The sequence below is a fragment of the Nannobrachium achirus genome, assembly GCF_963921795.1.
Source record: "Nannobrachium achirus genome assembly, chromosome: 7".
In the NCBI taxonomy this organism is placed as follows: Eukaryota; Metazoa; Chordata; class Actinopteri; order Myctophiformes; family Myctophidae; genus Nannobrachium; species Nannobrachium achirus.
Window position 1 is genome coordinate 31,820,651 of NC_137816.1, and position 19,359 is coordinate 31,840,009.

The 19,359-nt window shown below is 43.9% G+C and overlaps 1 protein-coding gene across 1 annotated transcript in view; it reads right to left on the bottom strand.

Moving 5' to 3' along the window:
- unc13c (unc-13 homolog C (C. elegans)) overlaps window positions 1-19,359 on the bottom strand; it is a gene marked incomplete at both ends in the record, with an annotated part of 262,328 nt that overhangs the window by 206,569 nt on the left and 36,400 nt on the right. Inside the window, 2 exons of the mRNA XM_080729663.1 lie at window positions 6,586-6,813; window positions 9,607-9,826. Coding sequence (XP_080585789.1) covers window positions 6,586-6,813; window positions 9,607-9,826 — 448 coding nt within the window. The remainder of the gene's footprint in view (window positions 1-6,585; window positions 6,814-9,606; window positions 9,827-19,359) is intronic.

Sequence of the window (19,359 nt, forward strand, 5' to 3'; positions counted from 1 at the left end):
AGAGATGGTGGAGTCAATTGATTTCACACACTCCAGCCGCCAGACCCTAAACAAGCTGACAGGAAGGTCAACAACCCCAGCACAGTGCCCCATCACAGCAAACTCCATCGTGTCGCTACTGCTGAGCAATGGCCGGTTTCCCAATGCCCAAGCCTAACAAGCCGAGCGACGACCCCAAGGGATATAGGCCTATATCGCTGCTCTGCATCCCGTTTAAACTCCTGGAACGCCTCATCCTGGCTCGCATCCCTCCAGTGATCGACCTCCAGCTACCCAAAGAGCAAGCTGGCTTTCGAAGTGGCACGTCTACAACAGACCAGGTAACCCTCCTGTGCCAAGACATCGAGGACAGCTTCCAAGCAGGGGAGAAGGCAGGTGTCGTCTTTCTCGACCTCACAGCTGCCTATGACACAGTCTGGCTACGCGGGTTACACCTGAAGCTACTGGAGACCATCCCAGATAAGCACATGGTGAAATTATAATGGAAATGCTGAGTAACCACAGCTTCTGGCTACCGACCAACAACAGGCAAAGCAGCAGGGTGAGGAAGCTCAACAACGGTGTCCCACAGGGCTCGGTGCTGGCACCCACACTGTTCAACATCTATATCCATGACCTACCCCCAACAACATCTAGGAAGTACGGTTATGCTGACCTGGCCATCCTACTCAACAAACCATCGTGGCACGCAGTGGAGGAGGGCCTCTCGGAGGATATGACCATCCTGTCCTCGTACCTGAAGAACTGGCGCATCAAGCTCTGTGTCAACAAGACTGTAGCAACAATGTTCCACCTCAACAACAGGGAAGCATCACGCCAAATCAACATCATGGTTGACGGCACCCGGCTACAGTCCCAAGCCTCCCCTACGTACCTCAGCGTAAAGTTTGACAGAACAGTGTCATTCAAGCAACACCTTGGACAGTGCCAAAGCAATGACCACTGCCCGTACTGCCCTCATACGCCGGTTAGCCGGTACCACATGGGGAGCCACAAAAGGACTTTGCGCATCTCCACCGAGGCTCTGGTCTTCACTGCTGCGGAGTACTGTACCCCAGTCTGGTGCCGCAGTTCACACGTCAAAAAACTTGACACTGCTCTTAATGATGCCCTACGCACGGTCTCTGGATGCCTCCGAGCCACCCCAACCCATCAACTACCTGTCTTAGCTGGAATCGCCCCAGCTGAGGTCAGACAGGAGGGAGCCTTGCTGGCTCTTGCCCAGAAGGCACAGAAGAGTGAATTCCACCTCCTCCACCAGACCGTCACAGAGAGACCGCAGCGTAAGCGTAGAGTCAACGCAGAGGTGGTGCCTTGTGGACAGCGCTCACTGTGACTGTGGAGACCCCTTACAGACTGTTGACCACATCCTGATCAGTTGCCCCAAACACCGGCCACCGAATGGCGACCTAGGCCTAAAGAACCTGGACAACGAGACACTGGAATGGCTTTAGCCGGGGAGCCACTGTGCCAAAATGAGAGAAGACCTGTGATGTCATGACATACTCCAAATTTTAGTTTTTCCTATTAATTTGGTCAATAAGGTACACAGAATGAGAGGCCTGCTCTGCCGGAAACACTGCGAAAAAAAGTTTCCCATTGACTTCACTATACATGAAAAAAACACACCAAAAAAAGTAGCATGTGAGGGGTCAAACTAAGGGTTCTTCATGATTCTGAATCCATTGCAAGCATTTGTTCTGCATGAAAAACATTCCTTGGGCTAGATTTCAGCCTCTCAAACCTGTGAAAAGTGATGAGTCATCACTTTTCACCGTTATTTTGGTCCGTTTTCTAGCCCAAGGAATGTTTTTCATGCAAAACAAATGCTTGCAATGGATTCAGAATCATCAAGAACCCCTAGTTTGACCTCTCACATGCTACTTAAAGCATATTTTTTTTGGAGTGTTTCTTTCCTGTATATTGAAGTCGATGGAGTGAATATACAAATGGCCATAACTTATTTTTCGCAGAGTTTCCGGCAGAGCAGGCCTCTCATTCTGTGTACCTTAATGACCAAATGAATAGAAAAAACAAAAATAAAAAGTATGTCATGACGTCACAGGTAAAACCCTATTCTTTGAGCTTTTGGGCCTGTGGCTCCCCGGCTACTTGCTACAACTGAGCTGAGGATCTAAAGACATACGCAAAAAGAAGAAGAAGTGTCACTGATGTGCTGGAATGTGTGTGCATGTGCATGCGATGGTGTTGTGACTGTAGCTATAGTGGGTCAAATTGAACTGTGGCATAACAAGGGCACTGCACTAAGTACTCTGAGAACGGGTGCTGAAAACTCTAGCACTGCTAGGATGAGATTGTGTAAACACAAACACATCACACCCATCATCACTCCACTGGCTTCCACACTCGAATACAATATATCCCTGTTAACTCAGTGTTGTAAAGCAACAAAGTACATTTACTTAAGTTGTGAGCTTGTAGATCTGCTATTGTCAAACATTTTGTACTTTTACTTTTGGTACTTTGAATACATTTTGATGCCAATACTTTCGGAATTTTACTCAAGTACATTTTGAATTCTGGACTTTTACTTGTAACAGAGTATGTCAATATTGCAGTATTGATACTTTTACTTAAGTAAAATATGTGAGTACTTTTTACACCACTGTAACTCATCAGTGCATCCACGGCAACGCTTCTTCCCACCTCAAGGAATTAGTCTCCTCACAACCCTCGGCTCGCAAACCTCTGCTCTTCACACACTAACCTCCTCATTACATGACCAACCTACGTACGTACCATGGGCGACTGAGCCTTCTACGCAACTGTCCTGAGAGCACCACAGTCGGCTGACTCTTTTAAGAGAGGACTAACCTTTTTAAAAAAGCATTTTTTTTGCTACACTGGTTTTACCTCTAGGCTTTATACTCTCATGATTTATCCATTAATGTAAAGTGCATTATAAATACAATCTATTATTATTATTACTCTGAAAAGGGGAACTGCACTAAGAAACCAATATTTCACATGGGTTCCTTGCATCTCTCCATGCATCCTCGGTGGGAGGGACCAAGTGACAGGGAAAAGAAGCAAGTGAGGGAAATGCAACTGGAGCTATATTGGGATGCTTCAGTCCCACGGCACTCATATTGTCATTTATTTTTAGATTTGTATATATGGCATCGTATGCTTTATGTATGTGGAACAGTGAAGAGAGTAGGGGTTAGGGGAAATATCTATTCACTGGGAGTTTCACACATTACCAGGAAAAGCAGAGCTAGACTAAAGCTAAAGCTGCCTGCAAACTTTGCCATAGACAGGCATTTTATTGTGGTAATACAACCAACATAAGTACCCATATCTTGCTCGACACCACCCAGAGCTAACTCTAAATGTGGAGTTAGCCAAATGAGCTGCAGCATGCCAATGGAGCCTGGGAACATTCTATAAACTACCCAGTGGTTCCGAGTAAAGCAAAATGCATCACAACGCCAATTGCTTATTTCTCCAGAGACCATTTCCATATACGGTAAGTAAGTAAGTAAGTAAGTAAGTAAGTAAGTAAGTAAGTAAGTAGCCTCATGTGGCATAGGGGCAAGAGCTTATCTGTTTCTGTAGCATGAAGCGACTTGATGTACAAGTACTCAAGCCAAGATGCCATGATTACAGTATGTCGAAGGGACTTTCCCCCGATCCAACCCTTGATGCACAGTGCTAAGCTAGGGAGGCTTTGGCATTACCTGGTTGGGGAGTTGAGCCCCAACCTCCCAATCTCATTGCGGACACTCTATCCACAGTAGTAAGGTGGAAAATACAGGAATGAGTTGTGAGAGGAGGTTTCTGTCCTCTCACATACGAGGCCAGACCAGAGCTTTACACAAGTGACGCAGCCAATATGTCTGTCGCCGCTGAATTAACTACATGTCAAGTGCTACGTGCACCCCCTCAACCTAGCCTCGCAGCATGCTCTAAAGCTGTTGCACGATTATTTGGACAGGTACGATGCATGAGAGGGATTTCCCACAGAAGCGCCAGAGGACTCTTTGTTTTGGAACAAAAAGCTCCCAGAGCACAGAATGTATCAACAAACAGTACGGATGACAGCTGAATGTTTTGTCCATTATTTTACAATTATTTTCACATGATGAATATGAAGTACCACACTTTGCTTTGCTAGTCATTATGTTTTACAATGTAAACTATCAAATAAGTCAACATGTCCAAAGTCCTTCCTTCCTATAATGTATTATTAGTTAAGGCCCGCCAGTATAGTCATTCATATCGTCACTGTCGGGCAGAAACCTCTTATCTCCAGTTTTCAAATTTGTATATTTTGAAAAGCACACAACTGTGCTTGTAGGCCTGTCAACATTTGACAGGGCAGAGGAGGTGAAAAGGTGCACAGTCTTTTGTCACCGTCTGGAAGAGCCTGGTGGAAACAACACCATCCTGATTAGTAGTTAGTTACCCTCTCCTGGCCAGGCCTGCTAAGCCAGTGCTTCTCAACCTGTGGGTCAGGACTCCCAGGGGGGTCCCCAAATGATTTTGGGGGGGTCCCCCGGTCCCCAAATGATTAACTTAATGTGCAATATTGTTTTCTCTCTCAACAGTAAACAAACCAATATAAAGTTTAAGTGTATAGAGGTTATCTACACATTTCTAAAGTGAAAATTTAAGGACTTTTAAATACCTCTAAAATGACAAATTAAACATTGGCCAAATGTGAAATATTAGAAGCAGAAATTATGAAAATAGCCGATCTACTAGATTGGCTATTTTCACAATAGAACCGTGTTCCTCAAATCTTAATGCTCGTCAGGATATGATTATTTTGGGGGTCCCCTGTTAAAATATGATTATTTGGGGGGTCGCGGCCTGAAAAGGTTGCGAACCACTGTGCTAAGCAGTACTCATGTACAGTACCAGCCAGGCGTGTGTGTGCTCTACAGCTATATTTTATGAGTGCCCTCCTCAGCCAGCTTGGCGGGGACCCTCCAGGGAAGCCAGGCTTCCACCAAGCGCTCCTCAACCTACGGGGGAGCCAGGCTCTCCAGGTGCATGACCCTTGACCTCCAGGAGTGCCAGGCTTTCCAGGCGAACCTGCATGTGTACTCTTATTGTTCCAACATAACGGCAACATTTTGTTGAGTACCGATACTGGTATGGGGAAAAAAGGCTAAAATTGGCCTGATATATCAGCCCAGCCACTCAAAACGGGTGTTGATGCCTTTTTGTTTAGGGTATTCACATATTATTACATAATATTATTAATAATAATAATAATACACATAGTGACCATGTCAGACATTGTCTGTAGCGTCATTACTGTAATGAGCTGTTGGTACTGCAGACCTAATTGGACTATTGGCCGAGCAGAGTGGCCATACAGTAGTGTGCCTCATTATTATAAATCTTCATGGCTAACGGCACTTCCCATTGTGGTAGATGAATCCCCTCACCTCCCATCTCCATGTGGTTCTGCTGATGCTGGGTTAGAGAGAGCTTAAACCGTGGATGATCAGCAATCAGTGTCCAACACCTCAATGTGAGTGTTATGCAAGCTTATGACTCATTAAAGTTTAATAAATGCTAGGTAGGTAGCTTTGCTGCTGAAACCTTCGTTTTCGTTAATGTCTTCATAAATGACTGCACCGGAGCTGTAATTGCATGTGTGCTGTAGCTACTTTTATATATTTTTTTTATCATTAAACTTTAATACCAGGAAAATGTCAGACAAATGAATCAACTGCGGAACACTTGATAGATGTTGATGGGTCGTTATGTATTAAGAGTAATGTGTTGACAGTTTCTGTAATGATGTTGAATATTCACAGTTTATGATGCCAAATAGCAGAAAAATGAGCCTGGGGAACACTGCGTATAGTGACTGCAGATGGTTGTTTGTGGGCTCACTGAAAGATGATGGTTCTTAAATGGTTCTTTAAAAGGCTATAATGTTCCTTCCTTTTTTTTTTACCTTTTTGATGTTTCTTTGAGGCACATTTAACCACTTAAAAACCCTAGTATCCTTACTGTAATAGGCATACATTCACAGAAAATAGCAGATCTACGAGAAAAAAAAGAGGACCACCAAATGCAGAGGCCTGGGAGACATCGGTTGATGCAGTATAGTGTTTAAGTGGTGATGGATTCTTTAAAGAACCTTGGTCCGAAAGGTTCTTTCTTTAACAAAAAGGGTTCCTCTATAGCAGCGCTATTCAACCCGCATGCGGCCCCTGCAGCATGTCTATGCGGCCCGTCATGGTCATACCAATATATATATATATTTTTTGTGTGGACAAATCATGTGTCATTTTCTCTCCAAAACCTCTAAAAAACTATTTTTGTCTCGTTTTATACAAGATTTCTTTGGAACTAAATATTTTGAGATGGGAAAAAGGTTTTCAAAAAACCAGAAGGATTTGAAATATTCAAAGACTGTGAGCTTGTATATCTGCACAAAATAAGGCGTTCCCAGTCTAAATGGGTTAAACCCCGTCCCCCTATATGAAGAACATTCATGAGAGGCCCGCAGTGAATCCTCGTACCCAGGGCCCTGAATTTGGTGCGACACCCCTGACTGAGAACTTTAGCCCATGATGCACATGTGACAACGCCACTGACCTGTAATGGTGATCTTGGCGGACCACTTGGAGGTCCCCTCCAGCACGGCCTGCTTGGCTCCCTTCAGGTTGGTGGCGAAGTCCTCCTTGGAGGCCTGGAACATGTCCTGGATCAACTCGAACACCTCGGGCCGGTTCTTCTCCCTGATCTTCATGCGCTCCTTCATGGCCATGATGATGTTCTGCGTCTTGTCCTCGGCGCCGTGCTTGGAGCTCTTCTCCACCGCCCCTAAAAAACCCATTCAGACCGGGAAAGCATCCGTGTCATTTCTGATATTAGCTACTGGATATACATACGTTTTTCTAAAGATCTCATAGGAGTCTGATCAGTGGTTCTCAAAAATATCAGATCTACAAGTGAAGTCACTTTGTGCCGCGCAGTGAGCTTGTAAATCTTAATTTATTTTATTTTTTTCTATATTATATATATATATATTTGAAAATGTATGTTTAATATTTTTTTTTTTTTTTTTTTTACACAAATCTTCTCAGATGTGGGGGTCCACGGCCAAATCAATTTGGAGGTTCATGCCACAAATTGGATAACCACTGATTTAGAAGTCATTTGTAGAATCACCCTCAGGTCTTGATGGATAAAAAAAAAACAAGGACAACAAAAAACAAGGTCTCATTTACAGGGTGGATAACAGAGGCCTGCGTGAAAGTAGTTTGGCATGCAGCGTCAGCTAAAAAGTATTGATGCACCCACTTAGCAAGAAAGTCAGTACAACCCCCATGCAGAGGTGCACCGATTGCTCACTACTGCTATAGGCCTGGGTCATGAGATAGCGAGATAGGAAGATGAGTAAATTGCTTTGATAAGCAACTATCCTTGGACATTTTGGACAGAGAAACACAAAGAACAGGAGAATGTTCCTAAAATAACTCCAACCCCCCCAGCACTATTGGTGTTTGTTGCTGTGCGAGTACAGTGGGCAGTGGTGTAAAAAGTACTCAATTTATTTACTTAAGTATCAATTCCACAATGTAGACATACTCATTACAAGTTAAGTTTGGTGTTCAAAATGTATTGATTAAAAGTACTGTTACTTTTACTACCAAAAGTAAAAGTACTCATTAATTAATATGCAAAATGACCAATTTCACACTTTTTTCTTCTTTTTTAAGGGAACTTGAAGTGGGGGTAAAAATACAATATTTGCCTCTGAGATGTAGTGGAGTAGAAGTAAAAGTATTGAAAATTGTAAATGCTCCAGTAAAGTGAAAACGCATCAAATTCGTATTCAAGTACAAAACTATCTTTCCACTGCTGCAAATGGGCAAGGGCAAATCTAATAACACTGTGTGTGCATAATAATATGTGCCCGCCACTCTGCACAGAGAGAAGTCAAGAGAGGGACATGTGCCAGTTATTTCTGGTCCTCCCGTGTCTAATCAAGTTATCATCCAGCATCTCTCCTGTGAGTTCACGTTGCACAGATTGAATTGAGGTTTAATATGAACCGGCATCTGGAATTAAAAGCAAACGCACTTTTACAGCAGCCAGAGTGTAGCTAATTCAGTTAAGGTGTGAGAGGATTGCCGTGAGCATCACCCGTAACCTGCATGACACTCAGCTGCTTTTAGTCAGCGCTATGACAGGGCGGTGCGGGGGGTGTGCCTGACTGAAGATGCCGCTTTGAGGTTTTGCCACGAGCAATTAAACTAGTGCACTGTCGCTTGCAGCCGTCACTGGAACGGGGGACGCACGCTGTACGCAAAGCCCCGTGACATTACCTTTCGCTTGATGTTCTTTGTTCTTTCCATGTGTTTGACGGAACAACGTGACCGCTTGCTGAACTGACAGGACTCGTCGTCCGTATCTTATCGTCTATGTCGGGTGGAAACCTCATCATGTCCGAAACCTTTACTTTTCAGGATTCAAATGAGAAAATAGCATAAGTAGCAGATCGACAAACTCGATACATGTCACTTCGCACAGCGTTTCGAGGTTGCGTATCTTCTACTTTTGATGCTTTTGTGTAAGACTGCAGACCCTTAATTTATGAAAACATGCAAAGCATAAAAAATATGGGGATAAGGGGTTTCTGCCCGACAGCAATGTTGTAGTGTACGGTTTTGTGCGTTGACATTTAACACATACTTAACGTGAAAATCCAAATTATTGCTTAATCACTGTGTCCGACCACTGAATCCTGGCAATTTATCCTCTCCGCTTTCCAATCATCTGTCTAAAACTCTAGATGAAGAAAACACAATAAAGAGTGCACCGGCCACCCAGCTTTTGGAAGGAGAGGCCTGTCATGAGGTACAGTAAAATGAGATGGAGTGAGAATCAATGTACCCGTTCGTGTTTGCTTTCCAACAACAGTCACCTGAAACCCCGACCATAACACAAGCCTATATATAATACAAGCAAAGCTCCATTCGTGCATCGAACAGTGTGACCTCATGCAAATGCGCCCGAGCAGCCGCCCAGGGGCGTCACAAGGGGGGGGGGGGGGGGGGGGGGGGACTGGGACTGAGTTACTAGGGCCCATGGTGGAGGGGCCTTAATTATTTTATACTTTAGCTATTGAAAAATAGCAGATACAGAAGCTCGCAGCGCGGCAAGCTTGTAGATCTGCTATTTTTGAAAAGTCGAGAAGATGTGTGCAAACACTTTGAATATAAGTATTTTTTTTTCTAAAATGTTTAAAATTTTGCTTCTGGGGGTCTCTGTAACGTAATATTTTGAGATGGGGGTCCGTGGCCAAATACAAATCATTTTGGGGGTCCTTCACATGAAAAGGTTTGAGCACCACTGACATAGAAACATAGGTTTTTCAAAAAACCTTAGAAGGATTTCAAATATTCAAAGACACAAATTTTAATGATTTTTCAAAAATAGGAGAACTACAAGCTCGCACTGAGTGCCGCGCTATGAGCTTGTATATCAGCTATTTTTCAATAGTTAAAGCACAAAACAATGCGTAATAATGCGTTCACGGGCGTGCACAGTGAATCCTTGTACCCAGGGCCCAGAATTTGGTGTGACGCCCCAAGGCAGCCTTCTCCTTACTTTGCAGACAGTCGGCGTTGAGCAGGTCCTGGCATTTCTCGTGGCACTTGACGCCGCACTCCGAGCAGCGCATGCCCTGCCGCGCGATGCCCCACAGCAGGCCTTCGCACTCATGGCAGTAGGTGGGCGCCGTGGCCGTCCACACCTCAAAGTTATGGGGGGTTGTGGACGAGATCGGGTAGATGAGGGCCTGGAGGGTCTTCTTAAAGACGTGGGCTTTCTGTGAAGAAAAGAACGTGGAGATGAGAGAGGTGAGTGAGTCTTAGGGCCATAGCTCAGTGCGTAGAGAGTGTAAGGCAGTGGTTCTCAAACTTGGGGCCGGGACCCAAACTGGCCAAACTGTCAAATATTAAGTAAGCAAGAGGCGAACATTGTGGAAATAGTCGATCTACAACGTCACAGACCGTATAAATATTTTCACAATATTTATCTCTAAAGCGAGTCACATTAAACGTAATAGCAACAATTCCAAGTGCTTGTCAGGGTGGGGGTCCCCAGTTCAAATATGTTGCCCCCCCCCCCCCCCCCCCCGGCCACGCCAAATACAGTATGGGTCCATGAGCAAGACCTCCACCCGCACCGAGCGCCCATTGTGACCATCTGAGCAGTCATCAGCTGTGTGAAACTGATTTTTCCCCTGCAGGATTGATAAAAGTACACTTTTATGACACTTTTGAGAGAGAGAGAGAGAGAGAGAGAGAGAGAGAGAGAGAGAGAGAGAGAGAGAGAGAGAGAGAGAGAAGCAACGTCAGTGGAACAGATGAGAAACAATAGAAATGAAGACAGAATGCTGGTACCATGGGGGGAAAAAAGAAAGAAAGAACGAAAGATGAGCAGAAATAATGAAATGTATGATACAACAAAACCTGAACGTGGTGGCTTCTCTCTAAGGACAAGGAACCTGTGGAAAAAATCTGTTTTAACGGTATCAGATGAGCCCCGACACAAACGCAGCACTTTGATTGCTTTTCACGGGCGCTCACTAGATCTGGAGACAGAGATTAGAAAAGAAAAAGAAGGGTGAAAAGAAAAGCTGGGCAATATTCTTGCATCCGCTGAGGGGGCATGCAGGAATGCCAGATGTCATAAAACAAACTTTTACAGTAGTCTAAAGTATGGCGCGGCCCTCAGCGGACCTAATTCAAAATGATATGTGCGTCTGCATTCTTAGTGGAACGATATTTACGATTCATACACTCCATCTAGAGGGGGATGGCAGTTATCGTCACTGTCGGGCAGAAACCTCGTATCTCCAAGTTTCAAATGTGTACATTTTCTTTGGCAAAGTAAAGCACTGCTTCATCATATGGCCATCGCACAAAAGTAGTGAAAACAGCTGATCTACAAGCACACAACGCCTCGCGGTGCGAGGCGTTGTGTGCTTGTAGATCGGCTGTTTTCACTAGTCTAAATCGTTTTAAAAATGATAAATACAAAACAAACGGTTTTGGACATACAAGGTTTCCACCCGACAACGACGTTATGGAAGTACGCCCCCACCCGCACCTTGCATTATCCATCCATCAGCGTAGCAGGATTTCCCCAAACAATTCCCTCTCACGGGCAGTTTACCGTCTCTTAAGCTGAACCTATACAGCATGATGAGTTCATGAGGCTGATCATGAACCGTGAGGTCAGCCTGCATGAGAGTATAAATCAGTGTTACGTTGCATTAGGTCCAGATTAACAGCCTCCCCTAGTCTGCTGGCTTTGTTCATGGTGAGTGGTTTACTGTCAAAAGCCTCTCAAAACGGAATACTACACTCCGGTGTACAGGCCTGTCTAGCCTGACTGCTTACTGTAAAGGGAAGCCTCTTCAAACTGAATGCTTTACTGAGCTGGTCTGGCTGAATAACGGGCCCAGGATTTGCCAATTCTTGATGGGAGAATCGATGGGTGCAGTAAATAAGGCTTTTACAGTGTGCGTTGTCCAGATGGAAAGAGAGAGAGAGACACAGGGAGAGAGGGAGGAGAGAGAGAGAGAGAGAGAGAGAGAGAGAGAGAGAGAGAGAGAGAGAGAGAGAGAGAGAGAGGAGGGGGTACAGCCCACAGCAGTGTTCTCTTCTATCGAGTTCTTCCACTCCTCTTCACTTCTGTTACAACCCCCCTTCTCAAGCCCCATGTGTGCTGACAATGAATTACAGCTGAACAGCACTGCTGGAGCCCAAAGAAGACTACACTGACACACACGCACGCATGCATGCACACGGCACGCACGCACATACACGCACGCACGCACACACACGCACGCACGCACGCACGCACGCACGCACGCACGCACGCACGCACGCACGCACGCACGCACGCACGCACGCAGTCACACAGTCGGACACACACATAACTGCACACAAAACACACAGAGATGATTAAATGACACCAGATGACAAGGCGAGGGGACAATCTAACAGTGTGGGACCGTGGATGGTCTCTGCTCTGAGCCACCGTGGCCTGCCCTGTGAATACAGGACAAGGACCTTTAATGAGATATCCAGAGAGAGAGAGAGAGAGAGAGAGATTGATAGAGGCAGACGAACAGAGTAAATGACTTCTCTTTTAATCTAGGGAAGATGAGACGAAGCAGATGTACTGCCCCCATGCCAGGAAACCCTTTGCACCAGATTTAAATGTCTCTTAATGCAAACCTGCAGGACATGCGCTGACAAACGTTTCCACAAGTTAAGACATTCTGAAAATCCCCTGGCCTCTTCTCTGGTAATTTTTCTCTCTCTCACAGACACCCTTAATGTTCATGAAATGAAAATCAGGAGAACCTGTTCCAGTGGATGGAATGGAGTTGTGACATTTTGTCAAAAGCTCTTAACTCTTATACTGCTTTGAACGTTCCTGTTCGCCCCAATCCCCAAGAGACTACCGTGCCGATACGGCCGTTCGTTCGTTTGATGTTTTTTATGGATTATGATAAAAGCGGTCCTTGCACAACTTTTGAATGCATAATTGGTCGTTGGTGTCGTTTTGAGGACAGCCGGAAACCCTTCATAAAAAAAAGAAGTAAACAGACTGTCCTGGCTCCGCCTGCCCAGTAGAGAGCGACTCTGAGCCTGCCTAGCTGTTAGTCTTGAGGGACTATATTGTTTTTTCATCGGACTGTTAGTAGAGAGAGAGAGAGAGAGAGAGAAACGTTGGTAAAAGCGATCATTTTGTCAGAAATCAGTTGTTTTATAGTATTATAGTATAGTAATTGTAGTAGGTAGTAGTATTTAGCAGTACTAGAATATTGAGATGTATTAGGCCAAGTAGTTGGCCAACTCAGCCTCAACTTGCTGGTATCATTCCGCCGCCGAAGCGCGACCCAACCCCCCCGGGCCGAGGGGCAGCAGCCAGCAGCAGATCCACGGATAGAAACAAACTTTTGTTAGAATTAGGATTACACAACCTACCCATGTTGTTGACCCAGGACCAGCGAATGGTGGTGGTGGTCGTGATGATGATGATGATGATGATGATGATGAAGAAGAAGAAGAGAAAAAGATCACTGTAGCCGTTGGTATTGAACATAAAAAGATTCCATTTCTTGGTGCTGTTGGTCGTGATGATGAAGATGGTGCCAGTCGCGAAGAACCGGGGTCCAAAAGTGGATAAGAGCCTCATATTGTGGAAACCGATCCCGACGGAGCTCGACCCCCGTGCAGGATGGATCCGCGCCCGGCACAGGGGCTCACATCGCCGCAGCAGCAGAGACGATGCACCGCCGCGCCGCCACCGCGAAGAGACAGACGAAGAATGGCTTCCGCGAGACCCCTCGGAGAACAGATGCCATGATTCTACAGTCCAAAGTGGTAAGACGTAAATCCAGTGCATGTATACTGTATGTGATAAAATCGCAGGGCCCCTTTCTGTTCCTTTTGGGGTTGTTTTGTTTTTCTGTGGGGAAGGTTTGTTGTGAGGGACCAACTAGGAAATTCTAAAATGTTCTACTGTGCTTGCTGTGCGTATGGTTTGAACCACAATTATGACAGAATATAAATTTCTAAGTTTCAATGTAAGGGGAGCGAATATACCGCATAAGCGAACCAGCATTTTGGGGGTTTTGCGATCTAAATCAATTGACTTTGCATTTATACAGGAGTCTCATCTTTTAAAAGAGCATTCCAACCGATTGGCTAATAAACATTATCGTGTTTTAGCCTTTTCAGCTGCTTCTTCCAAAACCAAGGGAGTAGCCATATTGGCTAGACGTAACCTTAGGTTGGATTTTTTGGGTGATTGGTCTGACAGTGACGGGAGGATAGCTGTTGCTAAAATCCGCTTGGAGGGTAAAATGCTAGCACTAGTCTCTGTGTATGCTCCAAATGTTTTAGACAAAGAGTTTTACAAATTACTAACTAAAACCTTATTGGAACTGACGGATTTCAAAATCATTGTTGGTGCTGACTTCAATGCAACATGGCAACATAACCTAGATAGATCCACTGGGGTAGAAAGCAGAGAACAAGCACTAGCGTCTGCAGAACTACGTGCTTGGGCAAACTCAACTGGCTTACTCGACATCTGGCGTTTAATGAACCCAACGGTTAGAGATTTTTCTTTTCTGTCGGGTAGGCATGCTTCATTCTCTAGGATCGATTACGTTTTTGCCCCTGTTAGCTTGTTTCATAAAATTGCCAAGGTAGAGTTGCTCCCAATGTCACTCTCGGATCACAAGGCGGTGCTGTGTGTTGCTTCACTGAAACAGGTTATAGATAGAGCTCCTAGATGGCGGTTTAACACCACACTGCTGCGCGATGCGGCATTTGTAGCTCAGTTTCAAACTGGTTTGCGCGAATTTATAAATATCAATACAGGCTCAGTTGAGGATCCCAGAATTCTTTGGGATGCAATTAAAGGCTTTATCAGGAGTAATACAACCCTCTATGCGTCCACCCAGAGAAAATTAAGGTCAGCCAAACTGGTGGAATTGGAATCTCGGTTTTCTACTTTGGATAATTCTCTCCAAAATAACTTTGATGTTAGTACAGCAACCCAGAGAGAGCTAGTTAAGAAAGAAATTAACTCCATTCTCAAGCGCCGCTCAGAATTTCAAATGAAACGCACAAGGCAAAACTACTATTTTAATAGTGCAAGACCCAGTCACTTACTGGCTTTACGTCTTAGATCCAATGAGCATTTTGCTGATATTGTTAGTGTCAAATCAACAACGGGAGCCATGGTTACAGAACCCAAAGAGGTCAATGCCACGTTTCGTGCTTTTTATGATGAGCTCTACACCTCCGAGGTCATTCACGATGATGCAGTATGCAATGATTTTTTATCCAACATACAGTTACCAACCCTTAGCGAGGCGGATGCGGAAGCCTTAGATAGACCGCTCCATCTGGCGGAATTACAGGAAGCTGTGCTCGCAATGCGTAGGGGCAAGTCGCCTGGTTTGGATGGGATACCCCCTGAACTTTATGCCATCTTTTGGGAAGATCTAGGTCAGCTGATGCTAGACATGTTTCGATATGCAATTGAAAGTGGCTCTTTCTCCAGGGATGTGAATGTAGCTATTATATCATTATTGTTGAAGAAGAACAAGGATCCCACAGATTGCGCAAGCTATAGACCGCTTTCACTTTTGAATTCTGATCTAAAAGTTTTTGCTAAGGTGCTTGCGCGTCGCTTGCAGGGTTTTATGACCACCTTAGTACACTGTGATCAGACAGGTTTCATAGGAACTAGACTAGCCTCTGATAATGCTAGACGACTATTGCATATCATCGATAGGGCTAAGGAGCTGAGGACCCCCGCCGCAGTGTTGTCGCTCGATGCGTTGAAAGCATTTGATCGTCTGGAATGGTCTTACCTGTGGGCTGTACTAGATAAAATGGGATTTGGTGCTTCATTCATACATTTTGTTAAAGTACTTTATTCTAATCCGTCAGCGATGGTCCTAACCGGTAAGATCTGTTCGCCGCTATTCACGATTGGCAGATCTTCAAGGCAGGGTTGTCCCCTTAGTCCTCTCCTTTTCGCACTTTCACTCGAACCCTTGGCTCAGACAGTGCGTCAGTCTGCAGATATTACTCCTGTTTCGATTAACAACACACAGCATCGCATTTCCCTATATGCTGATGATATTCTACTGTTCATTGAGAATGCACCACAGTCAATTACTCACGTCCTTCAAATTTTTGATCAGTTCAGTTCCATTTCCGGCTACAAAATTAATTGGACGAAGTCAGCCCTTCTACCTCTAAATGATCAGATGAGATCTGCTATCCTGCCGCCCATAATCCCAGTAGTAAGCCAATTCAAATATCTTGGCATAGATATTTTCCCCTCTCTTCAGGCTATTGTTAAGAACAACTATGGTGACACTCTAAATAAGATTTGTCTTGATTTAGATAGATGGTCATCTTTGCCCAACTCTCTCCAAGCTCGAGTTTCAATCATAAAGATGAATGTTCTTCCTAGGGTTAACTTTGTAAGCTCTATGCTCCCTTTGCCACCACCGCCGCAATACTGGAATAAGCTTCACTCTTCGATATCTAAGTTTGTGTGGAAAGGGAAACGCCCTCGTCTTAAACTTTCTCTATTACAACGTGCTAGAGATGATGGCGGCCTTTCATTGCCCAACTTTAAATTTTATTATTGGGCCTTCACGCTCCGCCCCCTTTTAAATTGGTTTAACCCAGCAAATAAGGTTTCTTGGAGAGAGCTTGAGGAGAGTTTAGTGCAGCCTGTTGAATTGAGAGATCTTATCTATTCAAACATAACTACACATCAATGCAAAGTTCGCTTTGGACCTATCATTTCTCATTTAGTGGCAGTATGGAGGGCAGCTGAAAAGATGTGTAAGATTGATTGTAAATGGAACTTATTTTCCCCAGTGTTCAATAATCAAAGACTTTTAATCGAGGATCGCCCCATTCGCTTTCCAAGGTGGAGGGCTAAGGGGATTCGTACATTAGGGGACTTATTTGATAGAAATGGTTTACGACCTTTTCGAGATTTGTGTGACATCTTCAATCTGCCTGGAAATACCCTTTTTTTCTACTTCCAACTGAGAACGTCCATGAGGACCTACGGGGTCCCATGGCAAGCTCCCCTTAGATTGCACCCCTTCCATGAGTTTATCTGTGATGGTAACAGAACAAGAGGTTTGGTTTCCACCCTCTATGGTTTTTTATTAGACTGTAGTTATGGGCCCCTATCTGTTGATACTGTTTGGAGGAATGATGTACCAAATTTGGACCCTGACTTTTGTTGGGACACAGTATGGTCTAACATTAGGCTATCTTCTAGAAATCCAGACCATCAACAAATTCATTTAAATTTTGTTCATCGGACTTATTTAACTCCCCGCAGACTATGTGCTATGAGGATTTTGAATAATCCCAACTGCACTCTCTGCGCCTCAAATAGTATTGGTACCTTCCTTCACATGGTTTGGGAATGCCCAAATGTGTCGTCATTCTGGAATATGGTTGCCTCCAAACTTTCAACTATTTTTAGTATTAATATCATATCTTCTCCTTCTTTATTTTTATTAAATGACGTCTCACAGTTGCAACTAAACAATATACGCAAGCGCATCTTCTTTGCTGGATTAACGGCGGCGAAGAAGATGGTAGCTACGCGGTGGAAACCTCCTCATACGTTAACGTTCCGCCAGTGGGCCTTGACCTTTCTAGATATAGTATATTTAGAGCAGTCGATAGCAAGGTTACACGGAGCAAAAGAAGAAAACATTAATATGTGGTCGGACATTGCAGATAAGCTTAAGGCTATGATTCAAGAAATCACTATATAGTGGTAACAGCCTAGCACAGGCATGCACTATTGTACATTCCGTGTTGGTCCGGGGAAAGGGGGTGGGTGGGTTTTCTTTTCCTTTTCTTGTTTTGCTATTGTTTGTGTTGTTTGTCTGTTAATTGCATTTTTCTTTTGATCAATGTTTTACTTTTTCTTGTTCTATTCATATGTATGTCTCTAATTTCATGTTTTGGAAAATAAAAATAATTGATAACAAAAAAAAAATAAAATCGCAGGGCCGCGACCCTCTAGTGTGATAAAATCGCTTCAGGCGTTCTTTCCACCGCATCCGTGATGAAGCCCTGCAGGCTCAAGGCTCAAGCCGAGGCTCCTGATTGATCTCTATTGCGAATAAACCAGTGGGATCCGGTCTAGAGCCCGCCTACTGCATCCGGCTATTTACACGTACACATACATGCAAGAATTGTTTCCGTATCCGGACCGGATCAGCAATTTGATCCAAGCATAGAGTTAAGATCCAAGTGCATGAGTTTGTTTTTGTCGCTATACAGGACACACGTGGCGTTCCTATCACGCGCGTGCACTGCACAGCTACTATGATTTTTTATTTGATGGGAATTTAGGATTTATTGGCTTAGTTTGTGTGTGCGTGCGTACGATGCGTGTGTGTGAGAGAGGGAGAGGTTTCTTTAGTCTACATCTCTGATGATGATGTAGCCTTTCAATTCAATTCAAAGGAGCTTTATTGGCATGAGAAAACATACGTTTACATTGCCAAAGCAAGTGTTACAAATAAAAACTGTTGAAAATGGGGAACATATATACAGTTGGAGGGAGTACAGCTTTGTGTAAACAGAGCTATGTTGCATTGTGACATTTTATATATTATACATACAGGGTATAAAGGGCATTTCACTGTGACAGTAAATGCATGGTAACTATTTACTATATCTGCATTTTATGTATTACATATGAACTTATTGTAAGTCACTCATATTTGCTAATGTCAAAATTGTAAATTGATTTGTTTACATATAAACTATTTGATATTTTCCTGGCTTTAGATGATGAGTCGGATGGAGAGGTGCCGGGGACTTTGTATAATTCTATAGCATTTTAGAGTAGATACAGCTATCTGTTTGTTCAATGCTTTTATCATTTACATCATAATGTCATGGACCTGTCTGAGACATGCTGGGTGTGTAAATAATTGATTTCATTTTGTGCACATCATGTTTACTAGTTTATATTTTACTACTGTGATTTCAGAAGAGTCGAGTGCAGCACAGCCTACTTCTTCATTGCCACATCGTGGTCATCCAAGGACAAGGATAGGTAAAGAACACCTTTTTTCTGTAAATCAGACTTAGCACCAGACGCGTTGTGAGCTTGTAGATCGGCTATTTTCAGCACACAACCAAGTGTAAAATCAGTCATTACGATGCCATCAAGGCCTGCCAAAATAGATTTTAGTCGACTAAATCAACTGTAGATTTAGTTACCTAAAATCTTATGATGATCAGTCAACTAAAACTAGACTAAAACTAAAAGACATTTTATTCAAAAGACTACGACTGAAACAAAATCAAAATTTGCTGTCAAAAACAACACTGCTTACTCGTAGTAATTATGTATTTGTATAATTTACAGATCGACCATGGGCTCGTGTACGTGGTAGGTGTAGGGGTGCAGAGTTCAGCAGACCCGGAGGAGCCTGGCTGGAGTGAAACAGAATGGAGCCAAGAGTCCCAAGATCCAGTGGACTACCTGGAACTGATAACACAGGTCCAGATGCAAAGAGTGGTGACAGGATGTTCAAAATACGCCCAGTTCTAGATTATCTCCAAAATCCGTGAACTGTACAAACCAAACCAAGATATTTCCATTGATAGGTACACTTTTATTCAAAGGGCGCCTAAATTTCAAGGTCTACAATCCACAGAAACCAGTGAAATATGGGATAAAATCTTATATTCTCTGTGATTCAGGTACAGGTTACTGTTTCAATATGAAACCCTACTGTGGAGAATCTGTTTC